The 25,717-nt window shown below is 41.1% G+C and overlaps 1 protein-coding gene and 1 long non-coding RNA gene across 2 annotated transcripts in view; one reads left to right on the top strand and one right to left on the bottom strand.

Moving 5' to 3' along the window:
- The window catches only part of mrps5 (mitochondrial ribosomal protein S5), a 35,138-nt gene extending 10,773 nt beyond the window's left edge, over positions 1-24,365 (top strand). Inside the window, exons 7-12 of the mRNA XM_034184999.1 lie at positions 16,115-16,205; positions 16,671-16,717; positions 20,537-20,594; positions 21,868-21,930; positions 23,628-23,764; positions 23,849-24,365. Coding sequence (XP_034040890.1) covers positions 16,115-16,205; positions 16,671-16,717; positions 20,537-20,594; positions 21,868-21,930; positions 23,628-23,764; positions 23,849-24,073 — 621 coding nt within the window. The 3' untranslated portion in view covers positions 24,074-24,365. The remainder of the gene's footprint in view (positions 1-16,114; positions 16,206-16,670; positions 16,718-20,536; positions 20,595-21,867; positions 21,931-23,627; positions 23,765-23,848) is intronic.
- Positions 11,762-22,236, bottom strand: LOC117523457. The gene is made up of 3 exons (XR_004564509.1): positions 22,090-22,236; positions 15,522-15,527; positions 11,762-11,776 (listed from the first exon to the last, which is right to left on the bottom strand). It is a non-coding gene; the product is annotated as an uncharacterized LOC117523457 (long non-coding RNA).
- Positions 24,366-25,717: the final 1,352 nt, after the last annotated feature.

Here is a 25,717-nt window from a genome sequence, read left to right as displayed (position 1 = left end):
ATTCTACTCACAACACCCCATAATGACTATGAAAAAACCTTTTGAAGTTTTTTTTTTTTTTTTTTTTTTTCTTTCTGCAAATTTATAAAAACACAAAAAAATTGCGCTCTACCGCCCTGGCACAGCAGAGCCGTATTGCATTCGCTCTACCATACTGTTGTGACGAAAAGGGAGCTGACCCTAAAGGCGAAGCTCTCGATCTACTGGTCAATCTTTGTTCCTTCTCTCACCTATGGTCATGAGGGTTGGGTCATGACCGAAAGAACTAGATCACGGGTACAAGTGGCTGAAATGGTCTTCCTCAGGAGGGTGGCTGGTGTCTCCCTTAGAGATAGGGTGAGAAGTTCGGTCATCTGTGGGGAGCTGGAAGTAGAGTCGCTGCTCCTTTGCGTTGAGAGGAGCCAGCTGAGGTGGTTCAGGCATCTGGTAAAGATGCCTCCTGGGCGCCTCCCTCGGGAGGTGTTCCAGGCACATCCATCTGGGAGGAGACCGCGAGGAAGACCCAGGACTAGGTGGAGAGATTATATCTCCACACTGGCCTGGGAATGCCTCGGGATCTCCCAGTCAGAGGTGGTCAATGTGGCATGGGAAAGGGAAGTCTGGGATCCCCTGCTGGAGCTGTTGCCCTTGCGATCCAAACCCGGAAAAGCAGTTGAAGATGAGTGATGAGTAAAAAAACACTAAGAAATCACATTTACATAAATACATGTGATTACTACACCCTTTGCTCAGTACTTTGTTGATGCACCTTTGGCAGCAATTACAACCTGAGGTCTTCTTGGATATGATACCACAAGCTTGATGCACCTATCTTTGGGCAGTTTTGTCCATTCCTTTTTGCAGCACCTCTCAAGCTCCATCCGGTTGGATGGGTAGCACAGCCATTTTCAGATCTCTCCAGAGATGTTCGATCAGATTCAGGTCTGAGCTCTGGCTGGACTACTCAAGGACATTCACAGAGTTGTCCTGAAGCCACTCCATTGATATCTTGGCTGTGTGCTTAGGATTATCGTCCTGCTGAAAGATGAACCGTCGCCCCAGTCTGAGGTCAAGAGCGCTCTGGGGCAGGTTTTCATCCAGGATGTCTCTGTACATTGCTGCATTCAGCTTTCCCTCAATCCTGACTAATCTCCCAGTTCCTGCTGCTGCAAAACATCCCCACAGCATGATGCTGCCACCACCATGCTTCACTGTAGGGATGGTGCCTGGTTTCCTGCAAACACGACTCCTGGCATTGACACCATATCACTGAATGAGAGAATTTTGTTTCTCATGGTCTGAGAGTCCTTCAGGTGCCTTTTGGCAAACTCCAGGTGGGCTGCCATGTGCCTTTTACTCAGGAGTGGCTTCCATCTTGCCACTCTACCATTCAGACCTGATTGGTAGATTGCTGCAGAGATGGTTGTCCTTCTGGAAGGTTCTCCTCTCTCCACAGAGGAATGCTGGAGTTCTGACAGAGTGACCATCGGGTTCTTAGTCACCTCCCTGAAGGTTATATATTGGGGGGGCATAGTCTGGCCTGCTATACTGTGGTGATCTAATTTACATTTTTGAAAATGTGAATTTGTTTTGTATGCCTTACGACAATATATGTATATGTAATATATGTATTGGTAAATATCATTTCTAATTGTTCTGCAAACTGTAACTGTAACTATTATTAGCTGCTGAATAACTAATATTAGAAAGTACAGCACGTCACAGCTTTCTTTTAATGTCATCATAATGCTGGGTGCACTGTTCAATATTAATGTGTACATCCATGTATGATAAACATCTTATGCATGTTAATGTTTAAATTTCACAGACATTGAACGTGTTCCTGTTTGCAGCAGAAAAATATTGCATTTAGACAATCTATACAAAAATAGTGGTGTGTGTGTGTGTGTGTGTGCGCGCGCGTGTGTGAAAGTAAAACCTTCTGACATTGTTTCCATTAGTTTAGAGGGTCCATTAGTGCTTATTGAGTTAAGGTGAAATACTACATGACAAAGTTTAAATGAACTGCTGTAAGTCTGTGCGTGGGTCTTACATTTCAATTTATTTTTCAATTTATTTTCATTTATATAGCACCAAATCACAACAGAGTTGCCTCAAGGCACTTGACACAAGTAAGGTCTAACCTTACCAACCTTACTAATCCAGATTGCTGTGAATACGTAACAGGTTTTTATTTCATTGGATTACTTTTGACTTTTACCAAAACATCAGTTATTTAATTTATGCTTTTGCTTTTTCTTAATGTTTATGTGTGCATTTTTAAATTTAGATTTGTTTACAAGGGCCAAAGTGGTGCTGAGTTGTTGATGTTGTTGTTTGTATCCCTGCAGTTGCGTTTCTGACTGCGTATTGGGGTGAAACAATGAATCCATTGTTTTTTGATCAGTCCAACATGTCAAAAAGAGTTGCTGTAGCTTCTCTCTCGTTTGAAAGACTTTAAATTAAATGTCTTTGAGTTTTGAGCGGCTGGTTAGACATCATTTTTAGCATTAATGGTGTGATTTAAAATGGCTTAAAAAGCCATCACTTGACCCAGCTATCTTAGCTAATTATAGGCCAATCTCCAACCTTCCTTTTCTCTCAAAGATTCTTGAGAGGGTAGTTGTAAAACAGCTAACTGATCACCTGCAGAGGAATGGTCTATTTGAAGAGTTTGTCAGGTTTTAGAATTCATCATAGTACAGAAACAGCATTAGTGATTAGTGAAGGTTACAAATGATCTTCTTATGGCTTCGGACAGTGGACTTACCTCTGTGCTTGTTCTGTTGGACCTCAGTGCTGCTTTTGATACTGTTGACCATAAAATTTTATTACAGAGATTAGAGCATGTCATAGGTATTAAAGGCACTGCGCTGCGGTGGTTTGAATCATATTTGTCTAATAGATTACAGTTTGTTCATGTAAATGGGGAATCTTCTTCACAGACTAAAGTTAATTATGGAGTTCCACAAGGTTCTGTGCTAGGACCAATTTTATTCACTTTATACATGCTTCCCTTAGGCAGTATTATTAGACGGTATTGCTTAAATTTTCATTGTTACGCAGATGATACCCAGCTTTATTTATCCATGAAGCCAGAGGATACACACCAATTAGCTAAACTGCAGGATTGTCTTAGAGACATAAAGACATGGATGACCTCTAATTTCCTGCTTTTAAACTCAGATAAAACTGAAGTTATTGTACTTGGCCCCACAAATCTTAGAAGCATGGTGTCTAACCAGATCGTTACTCTGGATGGCATTTCCCTGATCTCTAGTAATACTGTGAGAAATCTTGGAGTCATTTTTAATCAGGATATGTCATTCAAAGCGCATATTAAACAAATATGTAGGACTGCCTTTTTGCATTTACGCAATATCTCTAAAATCAGAAAGGTCTTGTCTCAGAGTGATGCTGAAAAACTAATTCATGCATTTATTTCCTCTAGGCTGGACTATTGTAATTCATTATTATCAGGTTGTCCTAAAAGTTCCCTAAAAAGCCTTCAGTTGGTTCAGAATGCTGCAGCTAGAGTACTGACGGGGACTAGCAGGAGAGAGCATATCTCACCCGTGTTGGCCTCTCTTCATTGGCTTCCTGTTAATTCTAGAATAGAATTTAAAATTCTTCTTCTTACTTATAAGGTTTTGAATAATCAGGTCCCATCTTATCTTAGGGACCTCGTAGTACCATATTACCCCATTAGAGCGCTTCGCTCTCAGACTGCGGGCTTACTTGTAGTTCCTAGGGTTTGTAAGAGTAGAATGGGAGGCAGAGCCTTCAGCTTTCAGGCTCCTCTCCTGTGGAACCAGCTCCCAATTCAGATCAGGGAGACAGATACCCTCTCTACTTTTAAGATTAGGCTTAAAACTTTCCTTTTCGCTAAGGCTTATAGTTAGGGCTGGATCGGGTGACCCTGGACCATCCCTTGGTTATGTTGCTTTAGACGTAGACTGTGGGGGGGTTCCCATGATGCACTGTTTCTTTCTCTTTTTGCTCCGTATGCATCACTCTGCATTTAATCATTAGTGATCGATCTCTGCCCCCCTTCTCGGCATGTCTTTTTCCTGGTTCTTTCCCTCAGCCCCAACCAGTCTCAGCAGAAGACTGCCCCTCCCTGAGCCTGGTTCTGCTGGAGGTTTCTTCCTGTTAAAAGGGAGTTTTTCCTTCCCACTGTTGCCAAGTGCTTGCTCATAGGGGGTCGTTTTGACCGTTGGGGTTTTTCATAATTATTGTATGGCCTTGCCTTACAATATGGAGCGCCTTGGGGCAACTGTTTGTTGTGATTTGGCGCTATATAAGAAAAAAGTTGATTGATTGATTGATTGATTGATTGATTTGGTGAAATTGTAATGGACTTTATAATAACTTGCAGCCCTACTGCACATATTTGTTCATTGTAAGCAGGATATCTCAAAAATCTATATTATAATAGCGAAGTGGTCTCTGCGCGTGTGTGCGTGCGTGCGTGCGTGCGTGCATATGGCTTTGGTAACGCAGAAACCGGAGAGAACTGACATTTGTGTTTGGTGTGCTTCTGTATTTTGGGTCAAGGATGAATGGCGCCAAAACGGAAAGTTGATAGGACTAATGTTTTTCGAGAAGCTGCAGATATTAGTGAACAACACTGAACAGTCGGTATTGCCAATTACATTCTGGACTCATACGCCATTCTAACTCCATTATAGAAACATTGCACTATTTATTACCACCCTTGAAAAATGTCAGCTACCTATTTTATAAACACTAGAGCCCATGGATCCTCACGGGCAACGTGCTATTTAATTTGCAACAGCAAAAACAAAACTTAAACAAAGCTGTATGGTCATTTCCATAGCATTAAATAAGGGACATATCACCAATATGATCAGAATTTGTGCTGTTTGGAAACAATTTAGAAGTTTGGCCCCTAAAGACAAAAAATTTCAAGCAATCAGACACCATGACCTACATTTGGTAGAGATGTCTTACATCACATGGGGGCTTCCCCCGGTTTGTGTGAGGCACGCTGTGAAGGACACGGCGACAACCAATCAGAGTGAAGACGGGCAGCTTGATGTCAGCTGATTGCTCGGTCGAACAAAATAAATCAGGATGGTGGAAAACTCTCCGAAACAGCTTATTTCTGTATAAATCTAATATCTTATATATTTTGTATTGGTTAGTGAGGAAATAAGCACTTGCAGGGGTGGTGGCCAAGTGGTTAGTGCATTTTTGTTTCAGTGCAGAAGGTTCCTGGTTCAAACCGCATCCCTGCCACATTTCTGCATGTAATATGGAGTTGCATCAGAAAGTGCATCTGGCATAAAACCTGTGCCAATTCAACATGCAGATCCACCTCGGATTTTCTGTGGCAAACCCGAGTGCAAACAAGGGAGCAGCCGAAGGGACTTATTTACTTCAGAATCTAAAAGTGCTGTTTTTGTAACAAGATAACACCTATGAAGTGATTTACAAGACATCTTACAGATGTTAGCATGTACACCCCGAGAACACGCATCAAGCAACTGCGTCAGGTCACTGGTAATCTCAAAACCTCACGCATGCACACACACTTATTGTAGACAGCGTGTAGAGGAAAAGGGAATTCCCCCAGATAAATATGTGCCAGTTTGCACCTCATTGTCACAAATGAGAGTGATTGAGGCACTTTGATTGAGATGTAATGCAAAATGTACATCAAATGGGCTTTACGATATTAAATTCAAATGTCCACAAAATCCACAATCCGGATCAGATCCAGATCAAACTTTGTCAGGTGATAGTGAGTGCCAATCTACACCTCACTTACAAATATGAGAGTGATTGGGGCATGTTTGGTTAATATATAATGTAAAATATACATTAAATGGGGCTTTTAATTATAAATTGAAATGGCCACAAAATCTGTAATCTGGATCAGATCCGGATCAAACGCTGTCAGGTGATAAAGAATACCATCCTACATAACACTGTGAAATATGAAAGAAATTTGATCTTTTTTGACAGTTATGAATTTTTTAAAATTTTGTTTGTTAAAGATAGGGATTTTTCCCATTTTCTGAGATTTTTCCTGAGTTTGCCCTTTGACCTATGGCCTTGAAAATTTAATAATTTCTTGCCTATTAAGATATAAATCTTCAGTAAAAATTTCATAATGAAAAATTGTGGGCTCCAGGCTGTTCACAAACAAACAGGGGTGAAACATAACCTCCAACTTCGTCGGCGAATGTAATAAACAATATTGCTGTAGTTTTAAGACCCTTGTGCAACTAATAGGGCAAGTACGCCCTTTCAAATAATAATAATAAACTTTTTTGTTCCATTGGTGTTAAAAGTGTGGAAGACATGATAAAATATCCTAAATAAATAAAATATGAAATAATAATTGACTTGTACTCTGTTAACAAAAGCTGCACTTAAATAAATAATGACACCTTAAACACTCAGCACATGTTAATGGACTCTTCTCATATTAACTTGAAATCCAAGATGTTCCCACAGTGGAAGCTTTGAAACCAAATTAATTTCGACTTTTTCTTACAAACGCTCTGGCTGGAGTTATACAAGTGTTTGTAAAACACTTATTGACTGTGAGCGAAAGGTTATCTTTGCTTCGCCTGCTTCACTGTTGCCCTGTGTGTGGCTGAGTGACAGTAGCAGCACAGCTAAAAACGACAAGTACTTTTCTCCATATGTTTTTTTTTTTTTTTTTTTTTTTACCCTTCCCTTGTTTGTTCAGCTTAGATGCTTCAAAGAAAATGTTAGGTAGGGAAAACCATGATATTTGTTCAAACGTCATATTGGCAAAATTATGTTGATATAGATGTTTAGAAGCAGCAGGCAGTATCAATGTCAGAAATATTATCACGGTCATGTCCTTGTATCGTACAAGTCGATATCGTATTTATTGAGGCAGCCCTAATGTTTTTGTGTTTTATATTTCCCTTTATATTCATAATGAACACACACACAGTATCAGTATGTGTGACATTGATATTCTTGCCCAGCTTTTCTGCTTGCGTAAATAGGAATGGTGTCACAATATTTAGCCCCCCCCGAAAACTGATGGATGCTTTCTTGGTGCCATTTCTCTCTATAAATAGTGTGTGTGTGTGTGTGTGTGTGTGTGTGTGTGTGTGTGTGTGTGTGTGTGTGTGTGTGTGTGTGTGTGTGTGTGTGTGTGTGTGTGTGTGTGTGTGTGTGTGTGCGCACGCGCGCATACCCGACACTATAAATCCAGGCCTAATGAAATGAAAAGGGCTTACTGGAATAAAAGGCTCATCTCCCAAGGACGATGACGTCGGCATGCCATTAGCGAACACATCTGGGGGCGTGACCGAGAGGTGGCGAATGGAGTGAGAGTGAAGAGTTGCAGGGGAGGGGAGAGAAACTGGGAAGTGAAATGATAAAGAGGAGCAGAATCTAAAGTAGACTGCAGGTTTTAAGTGTCATTAAGGCAGATGCATTTCTGTTGTAAAGTTAAGCATTCAGTGAACCCACTCCAATATATTAACCTCAATTAGTGATGATCATCAAGTCTGTCTTTTTGTCGCTGTTAGGCTTTGTTGGCTCATTGTTAGATATGGTCTTGATGACGTGGACTTGTTATCCGATTAGCGTAGGGATGTTAACAACTTTATCATATGGATCAAATCAGTGTGTTAGTGTTGTCATTGTGCAGGTAGGTTATTGGCTCTGCTCCATTCAAATTTGCTATAACATCTGATGCTGCTGTTAGAACAAAGAGACAGATACATCAAACATCAGCACTGGATGTCTGAATATTAAAATTGGTGGAGGGGAAAAAGATGCTTAATGGTGCCTCAGCCAATATAATGTCTACTTCACTTATTAAAATGTCTACTGTAAATATGTCATCTTCAAAAGATTATGTTCTGTAAAACACATTATTTTCAGACAGGCTTAATTTAATTTAATTCATTTATATAGCACCAAATCACAACAAAACTGCCACAAGGCGCTTCACACAAGTAAGGGGTAACCTTACCAGCCCCCAGAGCAAGCACACAGGCGACAGTGGTAAGAAAAAACTGCCTCTGATGATTTGAGGAAGAAACCATAAGCAGACCAGACTCAAAGGGGTGACCCTCTGCTTGGGCCATGCTACCAACACAGTTGACAGTCCAAATATACAGGAAATTTTTGGGAGTCCATGCCAGTGTACAGGACGGGAGGCTTGCAGAAGAAGACTCCTACTTCTGGATGGAGCCGCACCTCAAACAGAGAGGGAAAAAAAAAACAGAATCAGGCAGCTGAAAGACAACAAACAGGGTATAATTTGTCAGCATTAAGCAACAAGAAAAACAGAGGAAATACTAAGGTGATAACCACCCACTAGCCTTAAGCTCACTAAAAGACCCAGACTTTAGATAAAGCTGAGGCCACGTCCTGCTTTGTTTACTAATAAAATGAAATTAAAAGGGTAGGAAGCATAGTACCATACTATGCCAGTATGCTAGCCACACGAAAGGGAAAATAAGTGCATCTTAAATCTGGACTTAAGGCTTAAGTGTCTTGATGCAGATAATTATAGGTGAAATTTTAATTGTTATTTTTAGATCATATATTGTGAACAGGTCACACTGGAATCTGATATTGGCCACATAATAAAGAGTGTGAACAGGACAACAACAACAAAAAAAAATCAGTGCCAAGCAGTAGATTGGAATAGAACATTAAGGCCTGGAGTCTGAATGTAGTCGAAGTGTCAGCCTGATTCTTCAGCAGTCGCTTTAAGTTGAAAAGAGCTGCTGCTTGCCACACCTTTGCCCATTTAAAAGTGGGGGCATGCTGTATTTTTTGGACTATGTTAATTAAACATTTTAAAACTGCCATAATTTAGAAAATGTGATAGTTAGCCTTACTTTAGCCTAGCTGTCCTCCTGATTGTTGTTTTGAGTATAACACAAAGTCGAAACAAGTGGAGTACCGAGTAGTATGAAGGTTAGATTATTCCCTTTCTTTAATAAAGAGTGGTCTTTCAGTTTGGGAGGATGATTTATTGATTTCAGGAAGCCCTAAAGATCTTAATCTTCTTGTTTTATGACAGTTCACATCTATCTTAATGGTGCATTACTGTTATCCAGGGTTTGAATCAGACTACCTCTTTCAGATTAATATACAGGAGCAGCTTGTCAGGCATATAGATGGTGCCATCTTGTGGTTATAGGTAATAGTGCAGTATTTTTCATATATAAGTTTAAAACAAAATGAGATTTATATCCCGGGAAATACTCTATCACTAGCTCTCTCCAACATACGTTGTGTGTCTGACAATGCACCAATTAGATGTCCAGATACAGTGCACGGTTTAAAGGGCATTTTGGAGCACATCCAAGACCACTTTGCCATTTACACTGCACATAATTTGAGTGTGGAGTGCAGAGGGCGTGTATTTAGTCAGTCATGGGTGTGTTTTGGTCACAACATGAATTGTACCAATCAAGAGTGTCATTACCTTTAAGAGTTGCATGCTCCCGAATCTGGCGCATTGCTAGTTAGGTGGCGAACTCAGTTGGTGATGGAAGTGAGATATTTTCGGGTGCACAGTGTCGAAGCACGACGTGACACATTTGAGCCGCTCGCTCCTGTAACACCTCTTCCTTAGTTTTTATTTTTAATTAATTTTACATTTTTGCTTTTAGCTCTTTTTGTTGTAGCCTAGTTGTGACATATGTCACAGAAGTCTAAAACCCGCTGATTAAGGACTATATTTTATTGAAAAACATTTAAAATGTAAATCAAAAGAAATACTGATATAGAAATAAGAGAATAGTGGTAGAGGGATGTGTAGTCTATAGCAGTATATCATCAGGCGTGTGCGCAGGTTAAAGGTGCGTTCCAGTCAGTGCGGCACTGCAGCAAAAAACAATGTACACCTCATAATGTAAGACATCATCATTACAAATGGCCTCTTACAGTGTCTGAACGGGCAGAGCGTGTCACTGGCACAGTCGGAGCGCCGAAGGCTTGCTGTCAGTTTTGACCTATAAAAAAGCGAGCGGTGAGGACCAGACAGCGAGCCAAAGGTGGAAGCAAAGAATGGATGGAGACTGACGGACAGAAAAGCGATGCTCATGGCCTCACTCCAGGCACAGCTTGGACAGGAATCAGGCTTTTCATTAACAGAAATGAAACATTGTTCATGTCCAAATGGGGTTTTAAAGTCCTTTTTCCCCATCTTTCTTTTCTTTTTCTCTCTCCTAAAGTAAACAACCTTGAAACTTTGCCTGGAGGTAAACAACCTGAAGGAGAGCAGCTTAGCAGGAACTTTCAATTGGATTAGAGTTCATGTAATAAAGCCAAGCCAAGCTCACTCAGACGCACTTACAGCGACATATCGAAAATGAAATTGTTCATCAAGTAGTGCTGCGTTGATTTGTTTTTAAAATAATCATTGTAGGATGGCATCACTCCAATCAGTACAATATATTAAAAGCCAAGTGGCCTCTGCGTACGTGTTGCATGGGTGCGTGTGTGTGTGTGTGTTTGGCTGGCTTAAATCAGGGAGAAACTGGAGAGAGCTGACATTTGCCGTTTGGTATACTTATGTATTCAAGGATGAATGCCACGAAAACGGATGTTTCTAGGACAAATATTTTTAGAGGAACTACGGATATTAGCTAACAACAGTGAACAATGGACATTGATAATTACATTCTGTACTCACACGCCATTCCAAATCATTATAGAAAGTTTGCATAATTTATAATTTATTACCGCCCTTGAAAAGTGTCTGCTACCTCTTTATATGATCACAACCCAATTTAGAGCCCGTGGATCCCCACGGGCAATGCGCTAGTATAAATTCAATCATGCTGCAGTTAAGGTTTTAAAATGTAGAAAACAAAGAAAGCATGAATTTTTCAAGGTTCTTTGCCCAAACTTTGGGAACTTCTCCAGTGTTTTTAATATTCTGGTTTCTGAAACAGCACTTTAATAATTGTCTGTGTTTTGTTGAAGGCTTGACGGTGTGAGATATTTCTAAATCTTGTGCCTTTAGTCGAGTTCTTTAAAGTTGATTTTTATCTGAGGTTTTTTTCAGGACCATGATCGTTAAAATAAAAATTATTGGCACGCTTATAATTTATCCACAGAATTGAAAATATGTTCAGAAATAATGCAAATGAAGGAACTTTGATATAATCAGAATATTTAATAAAACATCAACCATAAAGCAAAATGCTTTCATATAGAGAAATACCAAATACAGAGTCAATGTGACCATTATTGTGGCCCTTTGCGTAAGTGGCTGGTTTTCTTTCAACAAGGAGTGAATACATGAACATTTCCAAGTCACTGACTGAGTCTGAGTTCATTTACTGTATATCAGTCAGTAAGAAATAGAAGTTGTATTGTGATCGCTTATTTATGCTTTATTTACAGACATAAATCTACCCATGCATCTCAAGGGGTTTAAGCGTTGCTGTCAACATACTTCTACGCAAATATATCCAGTAGATGGCAGTGCAGATCGTCTTGAAAGTTTATGATAACTTCAAATATCGAGGAAGTCTTAATGAGGTTTATACCGCAAATGAAAGAAAATCAGAGACAGCAGTTAAATGGCAGTTGTTTTTAAGGCCTTTACAACAGGTTTATTTATATATAGCAAAAGTCCACAGAAAAGACCGTCAAGAATAGTGGAATACTTTGACAGCTTTTTTTCTGTATTGTTGACTATCTTGGCTCCACTGCCCCCCATGGTAACGCTGGTATTGCTCTATTTTGTTCAAAAAATGGACACAAATATGACTGAATTGTATGCAGAGTGTGGACAGAATGCTCTGTCCTTATCTGTTTTTTTTTTTTTTGTTTTTTTTTTGTTTTTTTTTCATTGAGCATAAATGAGCCTTAATCTGACTGGAGGAGGCATTTCCCAAAAAGTCAGTGATTGTGCAAGAAGGCAGCTAGTGAGGGAAGCCACCAAGACCACTCTAATCTTTTGTGACTGGAGAAACTGGGGTATTGTCCAATTTTTCTGTGTTGGGGTGAAGTTGGGTTACCAATCTGTAGACCTGGATTTGATTCCTGTTCATGCTGTACTTGCCTGTGTCCATCAGTTTGCTAAGCTGTTTTTTAGTGTTAATTTCAGCATGCTCCAGGATCCTTGTGAGAGTGAAGAGCTGGTTAGTTGTTCCACTAACGGGACAGAACCCACATTGTTCCTCTTCAATCAGAGGTTCGACTGTCAGCCAAACCCTCCTTTCCAGCACCCTGGAGTAGACTTTACCAGTGAGACTGACTCGTGTGATGCCCCTGTAATTGGCATCACACATAATTGGTCCCTTTTTTTAAATATGGGGACCACCACCCCAGTTTGTCACTCCTTTGGCACTGTCCCAGATCTCAACGTAATCTTGAAGAGACATCGCATCCAAGACAGTCCCTCCACACCCAGAACCTTCAGCATTTCTGGGCGGATCTCATCAACCCCTGGGGCCTTGCTACTGTGGAGTTGTTTGACTACCTCGGTGGCTTCCACCAAAGAAATTGATGATGATCCCCCATCAGCTTCCAGCTCTGCTCCTACTAAAGAGGGCGCTCCAGTCTGATGTAGGAGTTCCTCAGTGTTCCTTCCAGCACTCAGTTACCTCCTCAGTTGAGGTCAACGGAGTCCCATCCTTACTGTAGACAGCTTGGATGGTTCCCCGTTTTCCTCTCCTGAGGTGCCTCACGGTCCACCAGAAGCACCTTGGTGCTGACCGAAAGTCCTTCTCCATGGTTACACTGAAATCCTCCCACACCTGCTGCTTTGCCTTCCTCACGCCAGAGGCTGCCGCCCTTCAGGCCTGTTGGTACCTTGCATCTGCCTCCAGAGTCCTCCAGGATAGCATATCCTGGAAGACCTCCTTCAGTCAGACAGCTTGACCCTTGAGGCACCCAAGACCTTCAGGCCACAGCTCCCCGCTGCAGCTCCCCAAGACCGTTTACACACTGTTATAAATTCTTCACCTGGTAGTTCAAGTTTAATTCAAACGTGTATTAACACAATAGTGTAAATACAAAAATTGCTCTTAAAATTCTTTACCAGTGGCTGTAAATTTTGTTTACTGTTTCATGACCTCTGCATCACAGATGCTCTGGTTACCCCATTTACTGTCTTTTCCTCTCTGAGGAGCTTTTAATTACTGCCTGTTTCTTTTATTTAAAGCTCCTTTGTGTCTTTCCTGTCAACGACCTTGATTCATGTTGACCTGCTTGATCTTTTTATTTCTCTTAACTCTTGGTCCCATTACATAAATGGCAGCACCCTTGTTCTGCCTCATCTGCTGAGGCCTGAAGAGAATGTCATCATCATTGACCTTTTTAGATCCTTCAGCAGTATGGAAGGTATAGCAACAGACTGACAAAATAAGAGATGAAACAGAAGTGTGAGAAGCATCCTCCCACTGTCGTGCTGTCGTTCAGCTGTTGCAGGAAAACTCGGACCATCTGCTCTGCCGCTAACGCTCAGCCAGAGCGACTGCATCCTTTCCTGAAGTACTGTAAAGCCAAACCCTGCAACCTTGCAGCACACTTTTCCGCCTGCTGGTGAAATAAGATGACTGCAGGTTACATTAAGACCTTAGAAGACAAAAGAGAATTTTTGATCTGTTGAAACTGTTTGAAATCCCTCTCATTTTCTTCTGCTGTTTATGGACTCAAAACTTTCCCGCTCAATTTTCCCCAACTGCACATGTTCCATTTTATCAAAGTGCCTACATTAAGTTATTTAAATGCAATCGTTACAAGATAAATTGGCTTAAGTTTTGATTTATTGTTAGATTTTCAGTGTGTCAGATGTATATACATTAAAATGGAGTTGATGCCAATTAGCTCTAATAGCCAGCTCTTGGAGATCTGTCTTAACACCACGTATTTCCTGTTTAGGGGGAATTACTACAGGTAGATTCATGGCTGTGCGATGGGGTCTCCGGTATCCCCCATTGTGGCCAATCTGTACATGGAGCGAGTGGAGAAGACAGCCTTGACGTCTTTCACGGGCATCTCTCCCTCTCATTTTCTTCTGCTGTTTATGGACTCAAAACTTTCCCGCTCAATTTTCCCCAACTGCACATGTTCCATTTTATCAAAGTGCCTACATTAAGTTATTTAAATGCAATCGTTACAAGATAAATTGGCTTAAGTTTTGATTTATTGTTAGATTTTCAGTGTGTCAGATGTATATACATTAAAATGGCTGCTTGTTTAAATTGCATGGAAGGGTCCAGAAATTTATGGCGTTACTAGTTAGAGCATTGTTTACAGTGCTGTCAAGCGTGGTTGGGACCCTATTACCCCTTGGTCACATTAGCTGCAAGAGACAGAGGCAAAGCGACCAGCTGCCATTCATTTTCAATCAGAGTGGGTGTTTCACTGTGACAGGAGGCAATTGGTTGTTGTGTACAACCAGCTCGGCAGGGCCAGAATAGATAAGTCCATTTTATGCAAATGACGAAGGATGTAAAACCTTTCAATAAAATTCATGTTTAAACAGTAAAACTTCAAGCCTTAATTATGCTTTATCATAAGGGTTAGATAATGAAATGTTGGAAATCATTGTAAACTGTGTGTGTGAGAGGACTGAACACTGTTGTATCAGTATGTAGAACTGGAGATCAGCTGATCATGTCTGGTGAGTTGGAGTGATGTGGGTGCACGTTTGTAGATCTATACATGAAAAAAGTCACCGATGATCAGAACGATGCAGCTCCTTGTGTCTGTGCGCACTGTAGCATTGTGTTTTGATATTTCAGTACTTGCTGCCGCCACCCTGACCTCAATCCTTCTGTTGTGGCCCTGCAGTCACATTTTAAACCCTTTACTGATATATATTTGTGCGCCTGTTATATAACTTATGAAGCTGGACACACATCTAGACTTTGAAGTTCACTCGGCTGACAATCAACTCTCTCTCTCTCTCTCTCTCTCTCTCTCTGTGTGTTCCATTTTCCACACATTTGTCCTTTTGTCTCTCTTCAACATTCTGTCTCCTTCTTTCTCTCCTTTTTTCATTCACACATCACAATGTGCACGGCGGAAGATTTAATATCTCCCAACGACAGAACAAAAGACATTTTCTTCTGTCTCGTGCACAAAAGAAATATTTGTTGACGGATGTTGCTGTAAATGTTACGTTGACACAATATGAGAGGCCATTTGAACACACTGCAAAGTAAAAAAAAAAAATAAAAAAATCCTTTGTTGTTTTTGAAAATTGAATTTCAGTCACCCCAGCTGAATCAGCTCTAAACAAAGGGAGTGCGGGCCAATTGTGGCCCACGGGCCCCGCCCGCATTGGTCAGCTCTGATTGACGCCGTTTGACCCGCTGCACAGTGGCTCTGTACTTGTGTAGATTCTGAAGGTGCTGATTCTGAGTTCTGCTGTTGCTGCCTCCGTCTCTCCTCCTCTCCTTTCCTTCCTCTGAACCCTCTTTCTCTCACTTTATCTTCTGTCCACCTCTACTCCTCCTTTGCTTCCTCTGTTTGCTGTTTTCATGACCCGTTTTTCTTTTCCTCACATTTCCATCCTTCCCAAATTCTCTTTGAGGAACTTGTACCTTCGCTTTGTTTGTGTTGTACAATATTTTGTTCCTATTTCTTCATTTCTGGTTTTCTATCACTTTTTTCTCTTGTATGATTTATTTCTTGTCTTTCCAATCTGTTGCTTTCTCTTGTTATCTGCATGTTATTTTTAAATGTACAATTTCCTTCTCTTTTTTTTGTCAACTCTGTACTATGCTTTCTGCTTGTTCTGTATGATATAGCTATACTGCCCTCTGGTGGTTTTTCAGGAAATTAAGTTTTAAATCTGCAAAATAATGGAATGATTTGTATCAAGTGGGGGAGTTTTTTCCCCCTTTTTGTGGGGCAGCAGTGGGGGGGGGGGGTTGCTCATAAAATGAAGAAAAAGTGAGCACATCACTGTCAGCAGATCTGGATCACACACTTCAGAAATTCTTGACAACCTCCAATTACTCATAATTTATTGTGTGTGTGTGTGTGTGTGTGTGTGTGTGTGTGTGTGTGTGTGTGTGTGTGTGTGTGTGTGTGTGTGTGTGTGTGTGTGTGTGTGTGTGTGTGTGTGTGTGTGTGTGTGTGTGTGTGTGTGTGTGTGTGTGTGTGTGTGTGTGTGTGTGTGTGTTAGGTGAGAGCTGTGGGTACCATGACGGCCAAGGAGGGGAGGAAGAGGTCCATCAGGTGTCTGGTTGCCGTGGGAAATGGCAAGGGAACTGCAGGTTGGGTTCTGTGAAAGCTGGACACGGAATCAGTCACAGCATGAATCAATGAAAGACTCGTCGTCTTCAGTGTTTCTTGTGAATCTGAAAAATTAGAGAACTGAAAATTATGTTGACATGTTTCAGTGCTGGTTGAAATCTAGTCACATGGAAAATAGTGAGGAAAAGAATAAAGCCTGGAAAACGTCTGAAAATGTTTCTAAAGTTTTGGGAAAGACATAGTGGGTAAAATGTGGAATTTCTCCAAACAGTCTGAGAGAATGTTCTGTTCAGAGAAATCATGAGTTTACTACTTCATCCTTCCACCAGAGTTCACTTAGACCATTTATAGAGCTGATCCCACTCTCACTCTTACTTAGAGATTTAAAATTTCAAATATTCCAAGATGAAGGAAGCACTACACATAAGATGAAACATTCTGTGGTCGTCAACGTGAACTCAATCGAGTTTCCTTTCTCCAATCAGGCTTTGCGTTGGGGAAGGCGGCGGACAGAATGACGGCTCTGAAGAGGGTAAGACCACAAATTCTCATCATTTAAAAAAAAAAAGTTACAGTTCTTGGAACATGTGAATGAATTTGCTCCACTTTGTTTTTCCTGATTTTTACATGTAATAATGCAGTTTTTTTATTTTTTCAGGAAAATATATATTTGTTTTTGCAGAGACTAAAAACATTGTTAGCAGTAAAGCCTATGTGTGCTGTAATCACCTTTGATGATCACTTTAATTTTGAGAAACACTTTTTTGAAAAATTAGTTCAGGAAGGAATGAATGAGTGAACGTTGTAGCCGGCTCGCAGTTATAAAAAAAAAAAAAAGTCACACTTCATAATTTTTCAAAAACTTTACAAAACTTATTTTGTGTCAAATTCTAGCTGTTATAAAGTACCTTTTTATTTCTGTGGAATGTCACAAAGTTATAGCAAATGTTATTACTTGTAAAGTGAGTTTTTGGGGGTGATTTCATGTGCAAATATAGTGAGTTTGCACATGCACACAGTTCAGAGTGTATGCTGCATTTGATGGAAACTGGAAACTTTGAATTACAAATAAGAAAAAGGCATCTTGTAAGGTTATGGCCAGATATTAGTCTTACCACGGACTCACTTTGGCAAACGGAGTAAAAATGTTGTAATTGTAACTCACGTCAATAAAACCTTCATTTGAAGTATCTCCAGAGTTTATCAGTAGTTATTTCAGAGGCTCTTTGGTCGCCTGTGTTTGTTCACAATGTCTGTCTTTCGTCTTCATCCCCCCCCTTTTTTTTTATCTACAATGCTAACACCAGCATATGTATCATGCCAGTCCCGTTTGATCCTCAAAATGCAGTGTTCCAGTGTGTCTTCTCACTATATTTCAACCCACATGGGTCAAAATCAAAATTATGAATCCTTTATTTCAGTACTAAGGAACACAATTACAGTGGTGCTGAAGAAATTCCTGTTTGTGACTTAATTGGTTTAAAAAAAAAAATGTAATTTTAAGGTTTGGAGTTAATTTAATTAATTTAGAGCTCTGCTGCAGGCACCCTGTTAAAACGGGTGTTCTGTTCAGAAATTTGTGCAAAACAGATTGTTCTCATCCAACACAATCATCAAAGTTAATTAGAGCACTCAGAGGCTTGACAGCTATTTTAATATGACTCAGGTCCTTAAAAAACAGTTGTGTGATGGATGGATTCTGACATCCTATTAACACACAAGAACAAAATCATGAAAGTATGATCACATCTAAACTGTGTACAAACTCGTATTATAACTGTAAGTATTGGTGGCCAAATGAGGCTTTATGAAATATTTATGGGTTTTTTTCTTTTCCGAATCCACTATGGGGGCCCCTCTTCAAAGAAGGGTTCAAAACAAAATGACACACTTCACGACTCGTGGCTACTAGTGTGCCTTGTTAGAGAGGGTGGCATCAACTCTGAGCATGGAGTTGATGCCAATTAGCTCTAATAGCCAGCTCTTGGAGATCTGTCTTAACACCACGTATTTCCTGTTTAGGGGGAATTACTACAGGTAGATTCATGGCTGTGCGATGGGGTCTCCGGTATCCCCCATTGTGGCCAATCTGTACATGGAGCGAGTGGAGAAGACAGCCTTGACGTCTTTCACGGGCATCTCTCCCAGTCACTGGTTCAGATATGTTGATGACACATGGGTTAAAATCAAGCAACAGGAAGTTGAGGACTTTACAGAACACATCAACTCGGTGGACGCCAATATCAAGTTCACACGTGAGGATGCCAGAAACAACCATTTAGCCTTCTTGGACTGTGATGTTACGATTGGAGAGAACAGGCAGCTCCAGACAGGGGTTTACAGAAAACCAACTCACACTGACCAATATCTGCTCTTTGGCTCAAACCACCCCCTTGAATACAAGCTCGGGGTACAGAGCCCTACATGTGCCCACAACTGCAGAGGGAAGGGCTAAAGAACAATAACTTGTCCGGAAAGCCCTCACAGTATGTGGATACCCACGATGGTCCCTGGACAAAGTGCAGAAGTCCCAGAGAACAAAGAGACCAGATAGACAGGAGACGGAGACAAGAAGAAGAGTGTCTCTCCCTTATTTAGCAGGAGTAGGGGAAAAACTACAGAGGATCTTCAGACAGTACAAAATCCCAGTTTACTTTAAACCGGTTAACACCTTGAGACAGAAATTAGTTCACCCTAAGGACAGGATCCCTAGTTACAAACAGAGCAATGTAGTGTATTCTATCAGATGTCAGGAAAACTGTAACGAACACTACATAGATGAGACTAAGCAACCTTTACACAAAAGGCTATACCAGCACCGCAGAGAGGGTGCCAGTGGACCTCAGTCTGCAGTTCATCTCCACCTTAAAGACACTAACCACACGTTTGAGGACAAGGAAGTTAAAATATTAGCCAGAGAGAAGAAATGGTTTGAGAGAGGGGTCAAGGAGGCATTCTTTGTGAAACGTTTGAAACCCAGCCTTAACCGGGGAGGGGGTCTGAGACACGCTTTATCCCCTGTTTACAATGGGGTACTCAGGTCAAAGCAGTTTCAGTCTTTTGTTCATGGTAATGAGTCATTCACGTCATCAGCAGAGTCGTCAAGGGAGCCATCAGGAGAGGGACAGCTGCCCTGTCATTAGGAGGGTGCTAACTAGAGCACAATAGGTGCTAATTAGAGCTGTTGTTTAGTCACCATCTTATAGCAGTCTGCCTCTCGGTAGGAGGGGTCTGGTTAGGTTTAAAACTCCAGCTTTTGTGACTTCTTGATTATTCTTTTCTACAAGAGTCAAGACAGAAGTCAGACCACCAGAGCAAGAATTTTAGCTGAGGAAGCTTCTGCGATTTGAAGCGAAACGTCCTCGCGTCAAGCAACCTAGTCCAGTAGAAGATTCAAGCTTCTCTACTATTCGTGCTGTAAAGTTGTGGACTTTTCTGATCCATTTGTAATCGCACTGTAAAAACTATTATAATATGATGGGAGACAAAGGATTGAAAACAGAAAAATGTCAAATCACAGCCTTTTGTGTCTGATTTAACGGGCACGTCCGGGTTGCCGCTCCGAGTCTGAACACAGTTTGAAAAAATAAATGGCTGGACTGTTAATCAGGGAAATTACTCCAGTCCTGCTTTCCTCAAATCAGTGAGCGTCACAGCGCTGAACTTCAATTTGTACCTCTGTTACTGTGCACGTCCAGACTGTTTGGGGTTTTTAATGGAAATACATTGCGATCAGACGGGACATTTTATCCGATGTGAGCGATATGTATGTAACAGATTAGTTACAGTCAGGAGGCGCCGAACATCTACGGGGAATCCTGAATCAGGACGTGCGCCTCATTTAATGACCGGGTCAAAATTTCCTAAATGTATTTGATCCATTATCAAAATGTAAATGTGTGCGCACTGCAGAAGCAGTGAAAGCAGCAAAGTTCTTTCACTGCAAAGCGGTTAGGGTTTTAATCACGGAAATGACTCCGGTCCCACATACGAGGGATTTAATGGAAATACATTGCGATCAGAGGGGACATTTTATTCTATGTCAGTGAAAATCCACTGTACTAAATCCATTATATACAATGTCCCCCCATGTCACCACTAATATCAAGGCACACTAGGGGCTGCAAGATAATTATAATTCTTGCACTTTTGAGGCATCATTCCTTATCTGTAGCACTTCTCAAATTTAAACATTCTCAATGACAAAATCTATTTTATTGATAAAGTTTGTTTTTCCAGGATTTAAGAGTTGGAAAACCTGTGCCATTTCTGCTTTTATGTCTGGTTATCTGATGGTTATTACACTGTAATTACATCATGTCTTCTTTGTACGTCTGTGCTGAAACTACAGGCCAAGAACAAAGCCATGCACTACTTGCGCTACATCGAACGGTGCGACAACCACACCAGTAAGTCTGTAGGTGTCTGTCCGCTTATCCTTCTTTTGCTTCTTGTCCTTCTCTCTTCCACACCGTCCTTCGGTTAATTATATCCCTTCTTTACCTCCACTTTTTTCCACCTCAGCTTTCTCTTCTATCCTCTTCTTCATGCTTCATTGCTTCGTTCTCCACTGCTTTCTTTTTTTATCCCCTCTTTACTTTTCATTCTTTACATCTGGCCACTGTTTCACAATTAAAGAAAAGTGCTCGTGTGTCATGTGAATGAGGGTATGTGTTTGGCACACGTGGACATTAAAGGTCCGTTGATCAGCATTTTAAGCATTAATTTCTGAGCCAGATTTGTATCCTCGTCTTGTGCAGACATTAAAGCAACACTTGCCCTCTCTCTGTGTTTCAATCTGAGCTTTTCTGTTCCTTATTTTCATGGCTGGACCTGCAATGTGTGCATGTTGAGTGCATGAGAGTTTTGTCCTGTGAAAATCTTTGTGCCTCCCCGTGTTTATAAAGAAAACATACTGACCACCCACACATGTGCATTAAAGATGGCTGAGATTAGCAACTTTCCAGAAAGGCCTCTGACCAGACGAGAGCCTGCTTAAAGGCTCCAACTTGACTTGGAACTGGAATTCCTTCTCCTCAGTGTTGAGGGGCAACAGTGCTGAAACCGATTCAGGGACATAAACGCAGGCAGGTGTGGGGGAAAATACCCCCAGTGGTCAGGTGAGGAAATGTAGGTCCAGTCGTACGAGGCAAATGTTTGTGTTCAGCAGGAGCTCACAACATCTGAGTATGACTGAATTATCGACTTATATGAGCAACAGGTTGGTCATTGTCAGTGACCCACAGCAGTCTATACTCAAGGTTCTGGAAATGGGTGGAGATATTGCTCCATTAATTCATTATTTGGCCAAGAGCTCTAGTGTTTATATATGGGCAGCATTTTGTGGTTAGCACTGTTGCTTCACAGCAAGAAGGTCCTGGTCTCGCTTCCCACCTGGTCCTTTCTGTGTGGAGTTCGCATGAGTTCCCTCCAGGTGCTTCCTCCCACTTCAAAAGACATGCAGCTTAGATGAACTGAACAGTTTAAAATGACCGTAGGTGTGATTGAGAGTGCATTTGTCTGTATGTGGTCCTGTGATAGACTGACAGGTGTCCAGGATGTTCCCCGCTGAGATAAGCTCCACCCTGTTTCCCTTAATTGGAATACGTGGGTTTAGAAAATTAATAAATGATCACATGAACACACACACAGAGTTTGTGTTACTGTTTTTCTCTCCAATAGTTTTTCACAACATTGATTCCACGGTCATGAAGACGACTCTCCACATGAGGAAGAAAAACAGAGGTTTGTGAATATTTGATGCCGGTGCGAATAAAGTTAAATTAATTCTATAATCTCAAACCCGAGTCGTGATTTTATGGACTTCCTAACAATCATGCATCCGGCGTTAACCACAATGGAAACTTGCTTTATTGTTTTATTCTTGGCATTTAATTCATGTACAGTAGTGTCCAGAATAATAGTACGTAGTGCTATGTGACTAAAAAGGTTAATCCAGGTTTTGAGTATATTTCTTATTGTTACATGGGAAACAAGGTACCAGTAGATTCAGTAGATTCTCATAAATCCAACAAGACCAAGCATTCATCATATGAACACTCTTAAGGCTATGAAATTGGGCTATTAGTAAAAAAAAAAGTAGAAAAGGGGGTGTTCACAATAGTAGCATCTGCTGTTGACGCTACAAACTCAAAACTATTATGTTCAAACTGTTTTTATAGCAATCCTGTGAATCACTAAACTAGTATTTAGTTGTATAACCACAGTTTTTCATGATTTCTTCACATCTGCGAGGCATTAATTTTGTTGGTTTGGAACCAAGATTTTGCTCGTTTACTAGTGTGCTTGGGGTCATTGTCTTGTTGAAGCACCCATTTCAAGGGCATGTCCTCTTCAGCATAAGGCAACATGACCTCTTCAAGTATTTTGACATATCCAAACTGATCCATGATACCTTGTATGTGATATATAGGCCCAACACCATAGTAGGAGAAACATGCCCATATCATGATGCTTGCACCACCATGCTTCACTGTCTTCACTGTGAACTGTGGCTTGAATTCAGAGTTTGGGGGTCGTCTCACAAACTGTCTGCCGCCCTTGGACCCAAAAAGAACAATTTTACTCATCACTCCACAGAATATTCCTCCATTTCTCTTTAGGCCAGTTGATGTGTTCTTTGGCAAATTGTAACCTCTTCTGCACGTCTTTTATTTAACAGAGGGACTTTGCGGGGGATTCTTGCAAATAAATTAGCTTCACACAGGCGTCTTCTAACTGTCACAGCACTTACAGGTAACTCGAGACTGTCTTTGATCATCCTGGAGCTGATCAATGGGTGAGCCTTTGCCATTCTGGTTATTCTTCTATCCATTTTGATGGTGGTTTTCCGTTTTCTTCCACGCGCCTCTGTTTTTTTGTTTTGGTTTTTTTTTTGGTCCATTTTAAAGCATTGGAGATCATTGTAGATGAACAACCTATACTTTTTTGCACCTGCGTATAGGTTTTCCCCTCTCCAATCAACTTTTTAATCAAACTACGCTGTTCTTCTGAACAATGTCTTGAACGTCCCATTTTCCTCAGGCTTTCAAAGAGAAAAGCATGTTCAACAGGTGCTGGCTTCATCCTTAAATAGGGGACACCTGATTCACACCTGTTTGTTCCACAAAATTGACAAACTCACTGACTGAATACCACACTACTATTATTGTGAACACCCCCTTTTCTACTTTTTTTTTTTACTAATAGCCCAATTTCATAGCCTTAAGAGTGTGCATATCATGAATGCTTGGTCTTGTTGGATTTGTGAGAATCTACTGAATCTACTGGTACCTTGTTTCCCATGTAACAACAAGAAATATACTCAAAACCTGGATTAATCTTTTTAGTCACATAGCACTACTATTATTCTGAACACTACTGTATGTATTGTTTTTATTTGAAGTTAAGTGACGACGATTTGGACGCATGTGTGTTTTCAGGTCATGGTCTGCGCTGCCACCGAGCCGTCATCACTATGTGTAAACTTATCGGTATCGAGGACATGTACTGTAGAGTAAAAGGATCCGTTAACCTCCTTAACATCACCAAGGCGCTCTTCTCTGGTTTAGCCAATCAGGTGAGACCACAGAATTGTTCTTAAATCGCAGCGATGGTTCTCACTCCTTCATGAACGCCTCTTTGTTCCTCTTCCATCCTGTAGGAAACCCACCAAGCTCTGGCAGAAAAGAAGCAGCTCCATGTTGTGGAGTTTCGGGCGGAGCGCGGTGCGCTCCCCATAGTGGTGGCGAGTCCTAAACACGGGGCACGACCCAACCCGGAGCCTGAGGATGAAGTTCCCAACATCACGCTTCACTGGGACGATGTGAAAGCTGCACAGGGAGTCAAACGCTCACCGTGGGCAGGCGTCAAACGCAGCATCTGGTAGTTTGGGATGGGCCTAATACTTGGACTGCAGTGCTGATGTGTGGGTGGGTTCAGGAGGATTCAGCATTGAGGAAGAAGTGTCAGCTTGGCATCTGTCAAGAAACTGTACAAACAGCTCGCTTCAGTCAGTAAATGACGTCCAGAGGATTGTGAATGTGGGCGGTAGATGGACTGCAGTTACCTGTCACAGAAAACACAAACTCTAGTTTCCCCTCAAACTGTCCTCTGTTGAACAAACAAATCATCTCCTGTCAAACATCAGTAATAATAAAGTATGAACCTGGAAAAACCTCCCAGTGTGTGCTGAGTATTCCTCTGTGCAGCGCTGTGTGAAAATAAATGTATTGACCTTGACCTTTGCATATCAGATTTGGTGGAAATCAGCCAAAAGTCCTGGGAGAAGTAACTGACAAAATTCCAGCATGAGTAGCACACAATGCCTTGCTCAAAGGTACAACAAGAGAACAGGTCTTGTGGTCACAGTCTGTCGGGCTATAATGTGTCTAAATGGTGGTTTTTGGGTTTCGCTGAGGTGGTTAAATGTTGGTGCAGATCTGGATCTGATCTGCTCAAAGCATCAACGCAAGGATTAAACTCAACCTCAGCGTCGCTCTGTGTGCAAAGCACATGAACTGATTACTACCTGTCCAGGTACAAAAACACTTAACACATTAGTCAAGTTGAGTCTGGGAGCAGACACGACGTCACAGAACCCGTCTCAGGTCCCGACACATTATTACTGTGACTCGATGTAACAAAAATATTTGTATTTGCTGTATTAATGCAGTAGCAGGTTTTTGTTTTTGTTTTGTTTGTTTTTTTTTTTGTAGTAGTAGTAGGTGCAGTTTGGCAACAATACTTTAGCACTTTGCAGTATTGGAGCATTTCTCTACTTTATTGCAGAACAGTGATACTCTGAAATAGAAGAAATTAAGTTATCTGGTTATCTGCGTTTTGACTGTATTTTCTGTGAGAGCTCAGCAGGGGGCGCCTTTACTCCTGAATTTAATGTAAGGTGAGGTTTGGAGGCCTGTTTGTGTTTGTCCTTTGGAGGTTTTTCTCAAATTAGCTACTTCTGCTTCCAACTAAATTAAAGGAGGTTGAAAGAACATTTAAGAAAAATACACCAATCATAATGTTTGCATTGCTGAGTTCAAAGCTCATGTAGTTTGATGTTCTGAGGTTCTATTAAGGGTTTTAATAAGTGGTTTTCTGACAGGGTTGACTCAGGGTTGTGCAGATTTCGTTATGCTGTATGAAGTTTACCTTCATATCCATTCTGTGGTCTTTATTCTTTTGGATATGGAAACAAATCCAGACAGAACCTTCAGTTCTGTCTGTGGATCTGAGTGGCACAGCTCCTCAGATGACTAACAGATGCTCTGACCACAGGCTCCTCTTACCGCATGCTTGTTGATTTTAAACAAGTCATATTGTGCATAATCTGTTTTAAGGGACCTTTTTTAAAAAAAAAAAATCAGTTGGTATTTCAAAGTCACATTTCTGTGATGGTACAACGGGGTGTAGATCTTGCTGACTTTGCAGTGCAGCCGTACATCACTTCTAATGGAATGCACCGTGTTGATGTGTGGACAGAGGTGCGGTAGGCAAACGGAACGCCTGGGATGAACCGATTCCAATCATC

Source organism: Thalassophryne amazonica, chromosome 13 (genome assembly GCF_902500255.1).
Source record: "Thalassophryne amazonica chromosome 13, fThaAma1.1, whole genome shotgun sequence".
Classification (NCBI taxonomy): domain Eukaryota; kingdom Metazoa; phylum Chordata; class Actinopteri; order Batrachoidiformes; family Batrachoididae; genus Thalassophryne; species Thalassophryne amazonica.
This window is presented reverse-complemented; position numbering and strand designations above follow the sequence as displayed.